The 18,661-nt window shown below is 32.0% G+C and overlaps 2 protein-coding genes across 4 annotated transcripts; one reads left to right on the top strand and one right to left on the bottom strand.

Moving 5' to 3' along the window:
* Positions 1-3,164: 3,164 nt before the first annotated feature.
* LOC113395255 (large ribosomal subunit protein eL32) lies at positions 3,165-6,264 on the bottom strand. Its single transcript, XM_026632822.2, has 3 exons — positions 6,065-6,264; positions 5,281-5,390; positions 3,165-3,375 (listed from the first exon to the last, which is right to left on the bottom strand). The coding sequence occupies exons 1-3, from the start codon at positions 6,177-6,179 to the stop codon at positions 3,196-3,198; spliced, it is 405 nt and encodes a 134-aa protein (XP_026488607.1). The 5' UTR covers positions 6,180-6,264; the 3' UTR covers positions 3,165-3,195.
* An 891-nt stretch (positions 6,265-7,155) lies between these two features.
* On the top strand, positions 7,156-17,906 carry LOC113395256 (single-stranded DNA-binding protein 4). Of its 3 annotated transcripts, XM_026632823.2 has the most exons (7): positions 7,156-7,641; positions 8,227-8,439; positions 9,476-9,640; positions 9,751-9,939; positions 12,204-12,326; positions 13,378-13,485; positions 14,160-17,906. In XM_026632823.2, exons 1-7 carry the CDS (start codon positions 7,296-7,298, stop codon positions 14,291-14,293), a joined length of 1,278 nt encoding a protein of 425 aa, XP_026488608.1. In that variant the 5' UTR covers positions 7,156-7,295; the 3' UTR covers positions 14,294-17,906. The 3 variants fall into 3 exon arrangements, with proteins under 3 accessions (XP_026488608.1, XP_026488609.1, XP_026488610.1); XM_026632824.2 differs by lacking the exon at positions 12,204-12,326 and having other exon boundaries at positions 13,330-13,485; XM_026632825.2 differs by lacking the exon at positions 12,204-12,326 and having other exon boundaries at positions 7,158-7,641.
* The last annotated feature ends 755 nt before the right edge of the window (positions 17,907-18,661 follow it).

Here is an 18,661-nt window from a genome sequence, read left to right as displayed (position 1 = left end):
CTTAGGGGCCCACTTAAGACACACCTGAACGTGGACTTGAATTAAATTAATAGAATGGGTTTGATTAATTGCAGGAAACGCAGGGCTGCAAACCATACGATCTGTTTAATTTAATAAAATGATGGATTCTTTCGCATTATCGTCTATTTTTGACTTTGACTTGACTTGACTTAGCTGGGGGCCCCTTGAATCCACGGGGCCCTGGGCTGAAGCCCAAATAGCCATACGGTAGATCCGGCCATTATCTATGATCATGACTGTAGGAGTGTAGGATTGGACTTAGGACACGAGGACACGAGGTTCGGCAGTTCAGTCGTATTGCTGCCGTGGCTGAAACCGATCAGAACTTAGTGGTATCTGTTTTACTATGTATGACTGTTACGTTTATAAGACTAGCGTATAGACCTTAACGCCGTCCCTGGGCACCGCAAAATGACGTCACATCGAAATCAAATGGTCGAAAAAATCATCATCAATAATCATCGAAACAATATTTAAGAAAATTTAGAATTTCAACTTTAAGGTTGATTTTGGGTAGGTTCCATGCGATCATCATTCCACCACCTATCAGCAGTACTTAGTATTGTTATGTTCCGGTTTGAGGTGTAGTCTACATGCACAAGGGACATAACATTTTAATTCACAAGGTTAGTCGTGTATTTGTAAGAAATAGTTAATATTTCTTACGCCGTCAATATCTATGGATGATGGCGAGCCCTTACCATCAGGCATATTTGTCCTTCTACCAGTTTTATAAAAAAAAATTATAATGTCACATTAGTTATATTGTACGTTATATTATTATTTATATCGATTATATTACGTCTGTTTTTATTTCCGGAAGATTAAATCGATATTTGAATTATTTTTACGTCAGATGAAAATTCCGATTTAAAACCAATTATCTGATAGGCAGACGTGACGAAAATTAAAGGAAATAAGTATAAGAATCAAATATATTAGAAAAAAAATAAACCTACTTCAAAATTAAAAACGAAAAAGAATAATAATAACTATACAATTACTTACCTATATTTTCTTACGAGTAATTTACCTATATCTCTGAAACTACTGGTCCGATTTTAATAAAACTTAAACTGTTCCCTAAGTTGAAGTGTACCTAACTTGAATTAAAAAAATGATCATATCGATACGACTTTTAGTTTTCGAAAAATTCGTGGACAAGCATACAAACAAACATACACTGAAAAAATTAAGCACACGTGCTTGGAAACCTAAATGGATCACCAAAATCAAATATTATATGTTACATACATACACGTCGAATTGATAACTTCCTTTTTTTTGAAGTCGGTTAAAAATCAGTAAGTACCAAAAATTTATGTAATAAATATAACGTGGACACCGTCCGCTCCGTTTATCTGAGACCCCCAAGCACCCAAGATTCCTCAATCGCATCGCTGACCGCCACGATCGTGATTTTTGTTGCGCGAAAATTGCTTATAATATATTGATATTGACTTCTTAAATATTGATTTAAATTTTTAAAGCGTATACAGTATCAATGTGTACAAAATTAAATAAATCGATCATCGATTCCTAAAAAGATGAGAAATTTACGTGTGTAATGCTTCTGCAACATCTGCTGATAAAATTGCTACTGCTTATAAAAGTTTTCAAAACCATGAATCGAACACTATCGGACATCGTGTTCAAGCAGGTCTTAGGAGATGCCAATCAACATAAGACCTGGGGACTCCACAAGATGATATATTTATACAATTAAAAAATATCCTTTCTATCATAGTGAAAAATACATTACAATTGACAATTTTTTAAATTTATCATTGTTATTTTAAGCATGGATAAATTAACATCTGCTAAAAAAAGTTCAAAAATAATTTGGAGCCTCCAATTCGTGTTTGTCCTAGGGCCTCCGAGCCTTTAAAGCCTGCTTCTTATGTTCAGAAACTTGGTTTCAATAACTTTGGACACCATTTTACACAAGGATTTGAATTTGTTTCGATTAAACATACCTACAATGGACGCAAGAGACTTTTCAGGGAGACCATTTAAGCCGATGTACTTCTCCGCCTGTCACATCCTTGATTGGTCTCCACGACCTGAGCGCACCAGCCATTTATTTTTTTGTGGGACTGCCTGATGAGCTAAATTAAAAATCTAAGCAACTCAAAGCAAACTATTCGTAATGCAACTCATAAAACCTTAATTTTATAAAATAATATTGTATATTTAAATCAAGAGCGTCGCCCTAGCGTACATTCGTTAGGCAAACATATATTTGTCAGATAATAAACCATTTATTAACAGTAGTTTAATTCTCTTTTATTTTATTTGATTTTATGCTCAAAGTAGGATATACCTCGCCGGCGGGCCACCACATATTTATTGTTTTAGATTGTAACCCATATGAACTATGCCCTCGGGATCTACGGCATAATACCGCAACATTTTTTTTAATGATGTAATGAATGCATACGACATTGCAACGCGAGGGACCTGCTGGTGCGTTGCCGGCCTTTAAGTTAAGGAATGTGTAGGCTCTCTTCTTGAAGGTTCCAAAACTAGTTCATAAATGATGACTATGGTCGTACCATACAGCATTAATAGCCTGAATATTTCCCACTGCTGGGCTAAGGCCTCCTCTCACTTTGAGGAGGTTTGAGCATATTCCATTCACGCTGCTTCAATTCACCGCCGAGCACGAAATGAATTATAAACACAAATTAAGCACATGAAGTCATTGGTACTTGCCTGGGTTTGAACCCAAAATCATCGGTTAAGATGCACGCGTTCTAACCACTTGGCCATCTTGGCTTTTTACCATACTTCGTACCAAATTTTGTTAAAAGTTATAGTTAAAGATATATATTGGGTACAATACAAGCGGCGGTACAATCCAAAGCAGTTTATTATATTTAAAGATTATATAGTAGTTTCGTAACTTTAGTGTCAATCCGTCTACCTAGCAAGAGGAATTTTACTTAGTTTTTACCCCAAAGGTCTTTGGTAATGATTAAGGTTCTTTTATTCAATATACATACTCGCAAATCTAAGCCATCAGCCAATCAATAGACGTGCCTAAAATTTGCTGTTTACTTACTTAAATTTTAAATATTTCTAGGCCGAATTATTAAAAAAAATCTAAAAATATTTCGAAAACAAAATCCATAATAAAACAATTATTTAGGCTTTTATAAAATTTATTATAGTTTATTCGTTCTCCTGGCTGCGGAGACGCGCGGCGGCGTTAGTGACTCTGATACTGAGCTGTTGTGCGCGTTCCACGATAGTCTTTCGCTTCTTAGAAGACACTCCGTGAGCTATTTCTGCGCAGTATTTCCTGTTCTGCATCATGAGGATTTCCAGCTCGCGGACATTGTGGACGAGGACCTAGAAAAAAAAAACAATTATATTGTTTTCATCTGACAAATTCACGAAATTTTAACATTTAAGTAATAACTGCACACTAAAAATACAACGGAGTTTTAAACAGATACTCAGAATATAATTTCCTGGTTAACAAAAGTTCTGCCATGTGATATAGGTGATTAATTTTTTACAATCTAACTAATCATTTGACAACTTTTTTCACATCTACAATGATTGAACTACTTCTTTAGCAGTTTGTTATATTAATTTAAGCACTTTTGCTTCTATACTTATAAGACATTTTAGTAAATAATCTGAAATATACATTAATTTATACAATGTTTAAGAGAACCATTACAGGTTCTTAAATAATATTCAAAAAGTTTTACAATTATTAATCCTTAGTCGGAATATTTTTAGCTAGGTAAACTACTTATTATTAGGTACAATAAGTCTGAATTCTGATCATGACCGAAATGTTTATAAGATTTTGTTTTTGGTTAATTTCCCTATTGACAGAGCAACATAGCAGCTAGAAATATGAAAAAAATAACTTAAATTGTGTTTACAAGATGTTAATCTTGAAATAAATTACACATGGATTATAATTATATAGATTTTATAGTAAATAGAAGGAAGTAGACATTGCCTACCATGGATTGTAGACATAATAATTTCATTTTAAGTCTAAGTATAAGAAAATTATTATTCACTTGTATCTATTGTGGTTAGAACGCCTGCATCTTAAACGATGATTTTGGGTTCAAACCCAGGTAGGCACCACTGAATTTTCATGCGCTTATTTGTGTTTAATTGAGATTGTGTGTAATTCATCTCGTACTCGGCGGTGATGGAAAACATCGAGAGGAAACCTGCATGTGTCTAATTTCGACTAAATTCTGCCACATGTGTATTCCACCAACCCGCAATGGAGCAGCGTGGTGGAATATGCTCCACACCTTCTCCTCAAAGGGAGAGGAGGCCTTAGCCCAGCAGTGGGAAATTTACAGGCTGTTAACGTAATATAATGTAATGTATCTATAGTTTTGTTGTATTTTAGTTTAATTTATTTGGATTATAACTATCATTATGACTAAATGACTATAATTGAAGTCATCCAGAATAGGATATAATAGTATTAATATTGCAAAGTTACAAATTGCGAGTATCATATCGAAAATGAATAACACAGAGTGCCCTTGCGTTGGAATACAATGTATAATTGTATTATTTATATGACGGCAGTCTTGTAAACACAATTTAAGTTCTTTTTTTCAAATTTCACGCTAATTTGATAATTGCAAAATCAACTTGATTATAGCAGAACTTACAGCTTTTGAACTTTTTATGTTATTGTAGAGTTTTGTGAATGACACAAAAGTTAAATTTATAGATTTAACAGATGTGTATTGTATAAATTTAAATATGATGTTTTAAAGATCACTAAGAACTTAACAATGGATGTTCCTAAAAAAATTTAGTTTATTTTTCTTTTCCATTACTACAGTAAAACCATATTATTCAATATAAAATTGAATAAAATATATAATTTTATATTGAATATTTTGAATTTACTCAAATATTTTCACCATAGTATGTCCTGTATATGTTGAACTATTTAAAGTTTAATACATATTGTTAAATATATATATATATATAAGGATTTGGTAGTAAAATATAGAAACAAATTGCCTGGCATGCATTGTAGGTATTATTATATTTATATTAAATCTAGAGAGCCACACCGGCTACGCTTGCATGCATATGGTACAGGTGTACCTGACATGCACTAAGGAATGCTATAAATTTGTACAGGTGTTTTTTTTTTTTTAGAATTCATTCAATAGGATCGTCATTACTCCCTCTTAGTACAAACAAAATTTTTATTTACTTATAATATTAATATAGAAGTAGATTGTTTCTCACCTTGCGGAAGCCATTGGGGAGCATGTGACGGGTTTTTTTGTTTGAACCGTAACCAATGCTTGGCATCAAGTATTGGCCCTTGAAACGCCTACGCACTCTGTTGTCAATACCTGTAATTTTATATTTCATTATTATATTGATATTTTATTTTTTATTTGGATTGAATAATATATATATATATATGTATACAAAAAAAGAATAGCACATATTTTTAAGCCTTACGTACCATGTGTATAATTATTTCAATACGTACTAATGTATTACAATCTCTTTATAAGAAGTCAAGTAGAAAGAAAACTAAGTACAAGTATGGACTCAATGTACACAAATATATAAGTATAATTTATTACTTATATCTATAGTATTGTTGTCTTTATGTTTAAATTAATTGTGTTAATGTTACTATCATTATGACTAAATGACTATAATTGAAGTCATGCAGAATAGGATATAATAGTATTAATATTGCAAGGTTACAAATTGCGAGTATCATATCGAAAATGAATAACACAGAGTGCCCTTGCGTTGGAATACAATGTATAATTGCAATTGCTTCAGAAGTCAACTAAATATGAAACTTTTAAACATCGTTCGTATAAAATCACATTATGGTTATAACCTATAAGATTAATGTTTTCGAGTTATTTCACGTTGATTGAAGTTAATGCAATAGTTGATTAACTATAATAACGTAGCAAATAAACTTTAAATTACTTTTAATTTATTTAAATTTACAATTAAAGTTATAAATTGGTTAAAAACGGTCCAAGAAGATTTAACATACCTCTCGGTTTACGCCAGTTGCGTTTAAGTTTGTCATATCTATCCGATTGATGTCTGATGAATCTTTTCGTCCTCTTTTTGACGATTTGGGGCCTGTACACAGGTCTGATAGCCATTTTGAAATTGTTTCTTTCACGAAACGCGGCTGCGAACCACGCGGTGACACGGCCGCACGAAAAGGAAGAAGGAATAGACAAGTACAAACATTCCTAGACTTTGTGCGTTTTCACTGTCAGTTTTGTTGTGTCAATATTTTTTTAAAAATAAAAATGTCTATGGTCTTTTTAAAAATCTTACCTTACTTATTTTAACTAAATCAGGCCACTGTCTTATTTATAAGCAATTTAGTAAATTGTTCGTTTAGTTTTTTTTATACTACATTTCAATAATTTCTTTATCATCATAATATATATACGTTGTGTAGGTACGTTATTTGCACTGATTTAACCTAATATTTTATTTGAGAATATCGTCGAAAAATATGTTCACAAAATAATTTTGTTGATTCGAAATATAAAAACGATAAAATGATAATATGTAAGATTAAAGAAATTTCTATAATACAAGAAAAAATTACTTTTGTGCTTCGTCAGTTAACAAAAAATACAATGACTTATGGACAACAAAAATAATTAATATTTTGCTAAAAACATTACAGAAAATATAGAAAGAGTGTAAGAAAAAGTATAACGTCATAATATTATTTCCTAGAAAAGATCACGCTACGAAAGAGCAATAATGCCAACTAGGAGTACGACTACGAATAATATGCAAAATCTATTAACAATAGGAAAGTGACGACGCCTAAACTACATAAAATACCAAATGAAATATTTTGATGAATACTATAACACTTAATATTAACTATATTAGTCAATAGAAATATGCAATAAAAATAAGTGAGTAAATGACTAAATTATTTATAATTAAGCCTTTAGTTCAATAATTTTAATTGTGATAAAACAAATCTGAGAGTGCCAATTCATTTAATTTTTTTCATTTTTTATTTAGTTTAGCCCATTAAAATATTTTTTGCCTGTGATTAGCATAGACAAAAGAAGGTGACAATTCAAACGATGCGCTCCGCGAAATTGAGAACAATCCGATTCTCTATGCCACAGACGCCAAATGTCGCCATCGATCAATGACATTTTGAGAAGTTGAATTTATTGATATAAAGCGTTAATGTAAATAATAAACAATTTCAACATAAACGTCGGCTTTCAGTCGATATGTATGCCAAGGGCAAAGGCTCTACGGTACCTTCGGACGCTCAGGCTCGCGAGAAGTTGGCCCTATATGTCTACGAGTACTTACTTCATGTCGGGGCTCAGAAAGCGGCGCAGACTTTCCTTTCAGAGATACGATGGGAAAAGAACATAACACTCGGCGAGCCGCCCGGGTTCCTCCATTCCTGGTGGTGTGTTTTTTGGGATCTGTACTGCGCCGCTCCAGAGAGGCGAGATACTTGTGAACACTCATCTGAAGCAAAAGCATTTCACGATTATGGATTTGTTAATTCTGGATACGGTGTTAATGGGATCGGTCACAACGCTGGCCCGGCACCTCCAAATGACGGTACGATGTTTATTTCTAATGTAGATTAACCATATAATCTGTTTTCTTGCAGTGTGGCACACTTTCTAAGGAATATTTTTTCTTATCAACTTAAGTAAATATGAATGTGCGAACGTGTTAGAAAGTAGATCACTATTATGTTCCTTCGTACTTCTTAGCAACGTACTAATCAACTACTTAATTGTTAAAATTAATTAAAATATATATTGATTGATTTTTTATAAAAAAAATCTTGATGAATATTAGTAACATTTCAAATAACCTTAGCAATTACTCAAATAAATTATAGAATTACATTATTCACAGAATACATAACTATTAAGGTTAATTAATATTTGGTTACAATAAAAAACAAAATGTACTGTATTAATATACTTTTAATATATGAGAAATTGCTTAATTTAGCCTACTTATAAAAGAAAATGATGAAATAAGGATGTTTTAATATTTCTTCAGCAACAATGCAAACCAATAGATAGATTTTTTAGCACAACTAAGTAAAAATAAACATTAACTATGATAAATTAGATTTGAAATACATTTAAAAAATAAGATATTTAATTTCAATAAAAATATCTATTTTAGGAATGGGTGGAGGTGGTATGCCACCTGGTTTCTTCCCAAACTCTTCACTCCGGCCATCACCGCCTGCCCCACACCCTGGATCACAGCCCTCGCCTCACGGACCTCAGCCTCAGCTAATGGGAACAGGACAGCCGTTCATTGGCCCTTGGTACTCTGGTGGACCACGATCAGCAGTTAGAATGGGCATGGGAAATGATTTTAATGGGCCTCCAGGTGAGGTTTTAAAATTCCTATCAGAATTAATATGTTTTACTATTAATAAAGTTAATTTTAAGAAACTATTTCATGAAAAATATAATGCATTATTATAGGAAATTTTAATTTGAAGTTACTATGAACTACTAGGGACTACGAACTAAATATTTTTTATCCATATGACATTTGACATCACTATTGCACTTATAAGTTTACCTGTTGATGGTGATTTACTTTAATATATATATATTATTAAGTAAATTTTGTAAGCAACATATCCAATAAAGACATCATTCTTCCTAATTTGAGGTTTGTGACCGAGATTGCGGCAGAGACAATATTTTTTTTCTTTATTATTATTCCCTCTTGCACACATTCCGAGTTAATCCGTCATTTTCTTCTTCGACATTCAAACTTATGTCAAAATGATAATATTCAATATAAGCACTTAATAGTCAAAAATATAACATGTTCAGACACAAATATCTGAAAGATTATTTCAAGTCATTGTTTACATTGATATATATATAATAATTTCTTTCTTTGAGAAGGCATAGAGATAATTGTTTTATTCCTAAAGTGTGTTATTATCTGTTAAGTAATATGACAAAACTTCTTGTTATATGACTTTCATTAATTTGAACATTTCTGTAATTAAGACAATTTGCTAAGTACTTGAGAGGTTCTACTAATCTATACTAATATTATAAATACGAAAGTAACTCTGTCTGTTACCTCTTCACACTTAAAACACTGAACCAATATAGATGAAATTTGCCATGATAAGGTCATAGGTCTTTTTAGTTCACCCTTCGGTGGGGTAAAATGGGGGTAAAACGACGGTGATGATTTTTGTGCTAAGCCGTGGATACAGTTAGATAGTTATACAGATTTTTTTTTTCTGGAGACTTTTTATATAGATAAAGTTAAAACATTATCTCGATACAAATCTTTAGAGTAAATTCTAACTTCTGAATATTATTTGATTCAAATAAGATTCCTTCGTCATATACAACTTGTGAATATACATAAAGTGTGAATATTTTGTCTCCAGGTCAGGGTATGATGGGCAATTCTCTGGAGCGCGGCGGCGGGGGAGGCGGGGGCGGCGCAGGGATGCTGGGCGGGCCGCGCATGACGCCACCGCGCCCTGGAATGGGCCCCATGAGCCCCGGGGCCTACGCGGCCGGCATGCGCGGCCCTCCGCCCCAGGCTCCAGGTGAGGACTCATGTCATGATGAGAATCTAAACAGCAATATATAATGTATAAGATTGAAATAATGATTTCAACAAAACATATTCAGCAATTCATTCAAAACTCATAAACAGGTATGCCACCAATGGGGATGGGGCCGAGGGGCGCGTGGGCTGGGGGCAGCGGAGGCGCCGCCGGGGGTTCCGCCCCACTCAACTACAGCGGAGGCTCGCCCGGAGCGTACGGTGCGCCGCCCGGCTCGAACGGTCCCCCTGGTCCTCCCACGCCGATAATGCCAAGCCCCCAGGACTCATCAAATTCCGGTAAGATTTTTAAATGGTGATGGGTTTTTGGTTATTATTCCTATTACAAACACATTGAATAAATAAATATATATTTTTTTTTAAATATAAAGTGTTAATATGTACATTGAAATACTTAGAAATATTCACATATACTTTAAACAATAACTTAGTATAATTTTGTTGTGTTCTTTTTATTCTCAGAAAAAAACATACATTGAATATAACCAAAAACCGTCCTATATAATGTTAAATATAAATAAAATTTGGTAATTGTTAATTTCTTAGTATATAATTCATGTTAATAACACTTTTGAAGAGTGCCCATGTGTTATTTCTTTATATAAAATGGTGCCATTTTTATTTAATTTAAAATATTATGTTGTATCGTATAATGAGTAATGGGTTCTATATTATATTCCAATGCCAGGAGTACAGATAAACACATAACTTTAGATGTTCATAATGTATGTGATTTGTTAATGGATCTGCTATGTTATCCACTACAAACAGTTCTCGATTAATGTAACTTTATATATAAAACAACACTATTACACTTAACAACTAATATCCACTTTAATTATGCTTCCAAAGTATATTATCATCAGATATTCTACAGTGAGACAGCAGTATTGTTGTGTTCCAGTGTTGAAGGGCGAGTGAGCCATTGTAACAACAGGCACAGGGGACATAACATCTCAGTTTCCGAGGTTGGCTGGCGCAATGGTGATGTGAGGAATAGTTAATATTTCTCACGGCGCCATTGTCTATGGTGGTGACCACTTACCATAAGGTGGTCTATTTGTCCATCACCCCTTTTTCACCATGGATTATTTCAGACCAATGAAATTGTGTCAATTCAAGGTCAACTTGTTTGTTTATCTATACTCCTTGTGTATATATATGTATATATTTATTGTATTATATTGTCCCTATTCTTGTTATTTCAAAAGTGATTTTAACGTTAAATATTAAGATTTGCAGGTTTTTTTTTTTTTGTTAATTACAACACTAAACCAGGTATTTGACTGTGGCACAATATTTGATGTTTCATTCCGCTGATGCGTTCAGAAACGTGTAAAGGATTAAAATGTCGCATTTCTGAACGTCATATTTATAAATTTATGTTAAATCTTTTTTTTTTTTTTAAATAAACACCTATTTTTCTTTTCGTTCCGCTTGCTTCATTCTCGCTTGTATCCGTTCACGCTTGGGGTCACACGTGTATATGCTTATTACGTATCTGTACTGTGTCTTTAAAATTGAATGTCATAGACATATATAAAGAGTGCGTATCATATGATATATTTTCGACCCTAAATTTTTTTTTATATGTTTTTTGTAACTTTTTTCCATGATCATATTTCTTGTTTGTACATTTAGATTTTCATTTTATTTTCTGGTCCAAGTGATTTCATGGAAAATATGATGTTTTCTATAGTATGTATTAGAAAATTCATAGCGACTTAATGTGACATATTATATATAAATCCCCGGTTGGAAGTCATAAAACATAATAATAATAATACTTCTGTATAAGGGGACGATTCTTTAACAATTTTTTTTTACTAGTAATTTTTTTTATTCGTCGTAGTGCCTCATTACACTTGTATTGATTTCAAGCGGACGACTAAACACTACGTAGATTAGATACTCGTTAAGTTAACATTTTTCTAAAAAAATGGCAACATCGAAAAAAATTGTGTTTCTTTAATAAATGAAATCATATTAAATTGAAATGATCACCTATACACAAAAATCTAACCACTCAGAATTCAAAAACGGAAAAGGATATTACTAAAAAATAGAATATTAAAAAAAGTACTTTTAAAATTATTATTTATTAACGTTACTTACTTCATCTTTAAAATTTAATAATGTAATCATTATAATAGTAGTTTCTCAGCGGAGAGACTTTGGCATCAATGAAATATTTACAAGAAAAAAAAATTATGACTTCTGATCTGGTTCTGTAAATAAATAAATTTAATATAAAAAAATAAAAAAAAATATTTGCATTTTGTGATTAATATATTAAATGTATCTAAAATCTTTAACGCAAATATTTTTGTCTAAATGTTAGATTTAAGACTTACGTAGATGTACTTTGATTGGATTTTGTTATTTCAAAATTAACTTTAAAATTAAATATATTTTCCGTAAAATCGATTTCAAATTAAATATAAACTGTGATATAACATTAGTTTTAAGTTAAAAAAAATATCTGTCGTAAAAAAATGGGTTAAAAAAAGTAAGAAATGGTGACGCGTAATATTGCGCGGCAGGCGGTGACAACATGTACACGCTGATGAAACCCGTGGGCGCTGGCGCCCTAGGGGCGGAGTTCCCGCTCGCCGTCGAGCACGGGCCCCCATCGCAGCATCTCCCGCAGCCCTCTGCAGCCGAAGGTGCTTATGAATAAAATAGGGACCCGCCTTAATTAATTATTAAATAAAATTAAGAATCAATTGTACTTCAATGTAAATTGTCAAAATTCAAACTAAATTTCACAATACACACGAAAAGAAATTAGTAATACATATTAAAAAACGACTATTTAAGTTTTAAAAGCAACGATTTGTCAATGTATGTAATAAAAATAATTTTAACGATTTTAAAAACACGATTTTTTCCCGCGTTTTTTGACAGTTGTCTGTTCAATGACAGCTTTTTTTTAAATTTTGTTTTTGTATCTGAAAAAATTGTTACGTTTAAAATGTCAAATTGAAAGAAAATAATGGGGATACCAGTGCAAATAAAAATATTTTTTTAAATAAAATTTAGAGTAATATTTAAAGTATCTTGTCTACGTAGTTAAGTCAAATCGGTAGGAAATCGTCAATTTTGTTTTCATCGAAGCATGTATTGTTATTAGCGATGCTTCATACCATTTACTATCACAAGTCAAATACCAGATGTAAGAATTGTATGTATAATGTATAATTGTATAACTCCGTTATGAGAATGAAGCAAATGAATTAATGTTACGACCCCAGTAAAACGAAAATGTATGTGGTGACGCAAATTTTGCGTGTGAGAGACTTTTATAAATAAAAAAAGATTTAACGTAAACAGTCGAGTGAAATTATTTAATAGTGTTATTAAAGTAATTATTATAAAATGTTTTTTTTTATTAAAACATTTAACTAAAGTATATATATTTATATAAGAAAAAATGGCACAAATTAAAAAAAAACCTAAAGATATATAATTACGACTAGGCTGTATAACCTCAACCCTTCGTCTATCTTGAATATGTTAAATATAAAAAAATTATATATTGAGAAGTATGGGCGCTATTTTTAACAATATATACGATATATTTTATTAAATTATTCATACTTACGATATATCTAAATTGAAAAAAATAAAACAATCTCTGAAATACCAAAGTTTGCGTCGCCAGAACAGCATCACGTAAACACAATAATACCATATCGACCACAACACTTGGCCCAGGACTCGGCGGCGTGGACGGCATGAAGTCTTCACCGGGCGGCGTCGGTGGCGGAGGGCCAGGGACACCCAGGGAAGACTCCGGATCGGGAATGGGCGATTACAACTTAAGTAAGTGTATTAAGAAACTATATTATGCTTATGATTAATACATTTTTTTAAACAGGAATTTTGACAAGATTTTATATGGTCATCACTCGTAAATTGCCACTAAGAAAAATGAATAAGAACATAACCTAACTGGTCAAATAGATTATTTTTGATCTATTATATATTATTGAGTAGTTTGTCTCTAAAACAAATTTTACCACTAGATGGCGCTTAAATATAAATATAATTATTTCTGACGCATATATTGTAAATAATTCTGGTAAATAATTGATATTAACCGACTTGAATATAGCCAGGTTCTCTGTTACATGCGTATTTTTATATATGTGCAACTACGCTATGTCACCATTTTATTCATGGGGGGTACTGATCTATATTTATATAATATATAGGGTACCTATACAAAGCTATGATTAATATAACGAAGTATTCTTATATATATTTATTTATTTTTGATTTTTTCTTTTTTCAAAATATATTTTGCCATAATTATTGCATGTAATTACTTGTGGTTAATATTTGCCAAAGATTATAATCTGATCGAATATTTTAGTTTAGAATAATTTAAATGCAATATTTTGCGATTTCTTTTTATAAATAAAAATAATGCTTTATTTATAAAAATAATAGAAAAAATAGTTAATGTGTACAAAAGTTTGATTTATTTCCCGTAGGTTTCGGCGGACCGGGCGGCGACCAAAACGATCAAACGGAATCAGCGGCCATTTTGAAAATAAAAGAGAGTATGCAGGAAGAAGCGAAACGGTTCGAGAAAGATCCAGATCATCCGGACTATTTCATGCAGTGAATACATTAGAAATACGTCGACTCGTCTGTGCATGGTACCCCAACGGTGGTAACCAACCTCGGGCCCCTGTGACCGAGACGCAGTGACGGGTTGACGGTTTATTTGCGTTCCAACGATCTGATGTTCGGATTTATTTAAGCTTCTGTCGTTCGCAAATTATTTATTAGTTTTAATTAATTATCGATATCTTTTAATTATTTTTTTTGATGGTACTTTTATTGTTTTAATTGATTTGTAAACAACATCGATTACTTAATCGTTTTATCACGGCATTATAGTGATATACTTTTGCCTGACATTAAATTGGAACATTAAAAAAAATTGTCAAATGTCATATGTCAAGTGTATATTTAGTCTGTGCCGATCAATCTGCCTACGTGACATAAGAGTCCGGCTGCTGAGAGAATGTATTTCTGATAGGTCCGTCATCATACAACATTGAACCGACGACGAATTTACGATAAAAATGTTATATCCTTCTTAGATCTATTATTAAAAAAATGATGAAATATTAAAACCTGTATTTAATTTAAATGATGTCAACTGTTTTTTTGTAGAGTTACTTGTAGTATATGTCGTTACTAACTAACGTCAGAGTCAATCTCTCGGCGGCCGGACTTTAATAAAATTATAATTAATGTTACCTCGACACATTTAAGCAATTGGAAATCTTACAGTTTCACCTACCCTAAGCTGCCATATTTCGTCCTCAAAGTACTTACAAAAGCAGTTTAATGTTTTTTTTTAAATATATTTATACTAGAGTTGCACCGAATATTCGAACATGTAAATTTTATTCAGCCAAATATTCACCATTAAATTTGATTATTTTTTTCACGTTTCTATTAAATAGAAAATAAATTGATATAGTTTTAATAAACTGCAACCAATCACAAGATAGTATTCTGAACAGATACGGTTGAACGATTCTTTGCAACTCTAGTATTTATGTATGTCGTCATAAGAAATTCAAAATGGCGTTCGATGTTTGTATTTTTTTTTAATTAGTTTTATGAAAAGTATCATCAAAAAAGTTTTCATATATAAAGGCACTTGCAATGTGAAATCGTGAAAAAGTTATTTTTTAACAATACGCCCATACTGATTAATATCATAAAATAGATTTTTCGAATAAATTATATTATAATATGTATCTATACATAGAATCACATTATAATGAATTGATATTTTTTTATTTTTATGTTTTAAATGTAAAATTTTATATGTATTTTCAAATTGAAGAAAAAAAAATAGACGTTCAAGAAATTTTGATATTTTCAAAATTTAGTTTTTAATAATCGTTTGCTCCTAATTTAAATCATGTTATATTTTGTCTAGTTATCATATCTAACAATATTACAGTGGAATAATATCTCTAAGACGATACGCACCGATTTCTAACGACATTCGTGCGTTAAAACAGTTGGCTTAGACATGTCGCCGATGCAATCGAGAATTAGTATAAATGTATATAACGAACTTTTTTGTCCAAGTGACCGTTTGTTTGGTCATTGAGTGTATAGGTAAGGAGACGTACCTCATATGAATAATGGTTCCACAATATGCCGGAAATTATCATTTGGGATTTAGAAATTTGATTAACGTATTTAGTTACATCGTCTAACTCAGCACGTCGTAAATTTAAGACATTTTAATACACAATGATGATCCTTACCTGTACACTCCGTATTCGATATATGTTCGTGGACCTATCAAAAGAGGTTTTAGAAATATTAACGTACTCTTGTTTTGATTCATCATACGTTGATCTCGTGACTCGTCTAAGCTATGATGGACCAGATACAGAAAGTTTTTAAGAATGAGATGAATTTGTACAACTCGGTTTATTTTTTTCGGTCCGATTTTTTTGTACGGAGGTTCGCTGCTTTGTAAAGAGTTTATGGATACAGAAGAGTGCGCGATCGGATGTTTAGTTTTTTTTTTTTTTATTATATATATATATATTGACAACAAAGTATTTGAATCTGGAATTGAAAATACCAACTGTAGATTATGTCACACTACAAGGGTATGTACCAAGTGAGTAACAGAGGTGGTGACGTCATTATGACATCAATTAAAGAGCAATTTTTCAATGACGTAAAGACTGGTGGGTAAATGACCTTCCTCACCAAGTGGGTCCACTACATGTAGTCTTCCTCGCTAAGCATAAGATTAACTATTGTATTGAAATTGTGACGTCACGGGAGGTGGGGGGGGATCGTGTAGAGTGGTGACGTAATTTACGGATGGCTCGTATTTGTCTCGTCGTTTCGTGCACTCCTTTATTAAATGTATTATGATATTTTAGCAGTAATTAAAAAAAAAACTTCCATTTGTTTTTTAAAAATAAATTATTTAGCGTACATTTTGATTTAAGCTCTAATGTTCCTAGATTTGTATCTTTATTTTAAGTTCAGTGATTTTTATTTTTCGTAGGATATCGGTGCGTCGAGTGTGGGGCCAGTGTGTATTACTCATTGAAAAAAAAAAACAACAGAATGTAAAATTTTCATTGTTTATTTATTTTTTATGGTAACTTTTACACGGTATGTTATTATAAATTATTTATTATATTTCTAAAATTAAAAAAAAAAAAAACAATAATGAGTAACTCTCAATTTGGTCGCACTCAATATTTAAATTTCGAATAAACGATAGAATTATTTTGATGATAACAATTGAATATAATTCCTCGTTTATCCGAGAACGCATTTATTCATGTTAAATAATGATTTTTTAATATTTATCACGCGGTAAAAAATCTTAGAAACGTTAGTAAGGTATCTGTGCCCAAAAATTACTTTTAATGTTTAAGGAATGTGTATTTCGTACGAGGTCCGCGCGCTAGAGAGAGACAGCAATATGTGAGGGTGTTATCCGATTGTCGTTGGAAGATATTTTTTACGTAATTCTTGGGCACCGCGAAATGTCAGATTCGAAAAATTTTTATGCAGTGAAATTTTATACATTGAGATAGACGTAATAGATATTTTTTTTTCTATCTGGTATCTTTATAGAATAGGTTTTTTTTTTTCGGGGTGTATGGAAAATTGTATAAATTAGAATTATTTCTTAGCGAGATTCGGCGAGGTAGGCTCTAAGGGGGCGTCGCCCTGTCCAAAGCTCTGCGAATACTTGGCTCCTTTTGGTGAAGATAAATTAAAAAAAAAACTTTTCAAATTTAGAATCTCGACTGAACGTACATACTCTTTCGTTCTTCGATGTGTAAATAAAATTAAATTGGACATTCTTATTTTTTTTTTTCAATAAATTGATCATTAAATATTTCTTAGCGAAAGTCGAACCTAAAAGGACCCAAAAATGTAAATTACGCAGAGTTCAAGATTAGATTAAGATTTAGTGTAAACTTAAAAAATATAGATTTCCACGATGCGAGTTGTAAAGGGAATTTTTTTAAAGATAAAAAAAAAAAATATTTTAAATCGGTTTTTAATTTAAATTAAAGTACGTGTAGCGTGAGGTTGTATGTTTTTAAGGTATATTATTTTTATGTTTCCTTAATTTTTTCGTGAGTTAGGTAAATGAATTATTTTTTTCATTAATGTACGTTTATATACACTTACTAAAATAGTTATCATATATTAAATAAGTTGTTTTATTGTTAATATTAAACCCTAATAGATCCCCATTTAAAAGATTTATCTTTGTGTATACGAAACGCGTGATCGGAATGGAATGGGACCTTTTGAAACTGAGTTTTTATTGCACGCACTGTCCGCCCGCTAACGTCCCGGTAGCGTCGGCACAGTGCGAGTTTCCTGTTAGTTCTATAAATTTTTGTATTCTTTACGTGATTTAATATTGTTTTAGTGATTAGATTAATGAGTTGAAATAGTATTAAAAAAAAAAATCATAAAATTGAAATTAATCATACACACCTTCTTGTTATGAACTTCTTTTGCTAACGCTCCTTCGCTCGAAAACTCATATTCGATACGTATACTTCGTTACATTTCTTTCCCATTCACGATAGCACGCGGACTATATATGAGATCATTCATATTGTCTCGTAAAAAAATATCTTGTAATTCTCGGGACGCCCGACAGAAGTTATAATTTAAACTGTCCGAAATATGGGTGCCTGCCCACCGCTGCCGTATGCGTAAGAGAAAGGAAAGCCAGACAGACTGGGGCCGTAACGCGTTACGTAACGAAGCTCTTTACCCTCCCATAAGAAGTTGTCACATCAAAAATAACTGCTTATAAATATCCTACACCTGGGCCAAGTCCTCCATTTGAGAAGTTTGGAGTTTATTACACCAAGCTGCTCAAATGCGGCTTGGATACACTTAGCAGATTCTTATCCACGACGTGCGGGTTTGCCCACGATGTTTAGTGATGATG

The sequence above is a fragment of the Vanessa tameamea genome, chromosome 29, assembly GCF_037043105.1.
Source record: "Vanessa tameamea isolate UH-Manoa-2023 chromosome 29, ilVanTame1 primary haplotype, whole genome shotgun sequence".
Lineage (NCBI taxonomy): Eukaryota > Metazoa > Arthropoda > Insecta > Lepidoptera > Nymphalidae > Vanessa > Vanessa tameamea.
Note: the sequence above shows the minus strand (reverse complement) of the source record. Positions and strands in the feature narration are given on the sequence as shown.

What these genes read in the sequence shown, in the direction of transcription:
- LOC113395255 (XM_026632822.2), bottom strand. Translation starts at nt 6,179, where the DNA reads ATGGCTATCAGACCTGTGTACAGGCCCCAAATCGTCAAAAAGAGGACG. An exon ending in CAACTGGCGTAAACCGAGAG is followed by an intron (nt 5,391 to 6,064) that starts GTATGTTAAATC and finishes ATAAAATTACAG; the next exon opens with GTATTGACAACAGAGTGCGT. An exon ending in TCCCCAATGGCTTCCGCAAG is followed by an intron (nt 3,376 to 5,280) that starts GTGAGAAACAAT and finishes TTTTTTTTCTAG; the next exon opens with GTCCTCGTCCACAATGTCCG.
- LOC113395256 (XM_026632823.2), top strand. Translation starts at nt 7,296, where the DNA reads ATGTATGCCAAGGGCAAAGGCTCTACGGTACCTTCGGACGCTCAGGCT. An exon ending in CCAGGACTCATCAAATTCCG is followed by an intron (nt 9,940 to 12,203) that starts GTAAGATTTTTA and finishes ATTGCGCGGCAG; the next exon opens with GCGGTGACAACATGTACACG. An exon ending in AATGGGCGATTACAACTTAA is followed by an intron (nt 13,486 to 14,159) that starts GTAAGTGTATTA and finishes TATTTCCCGTAG; the next exon opens with GTTTCGGCGGACCGGGCGGC.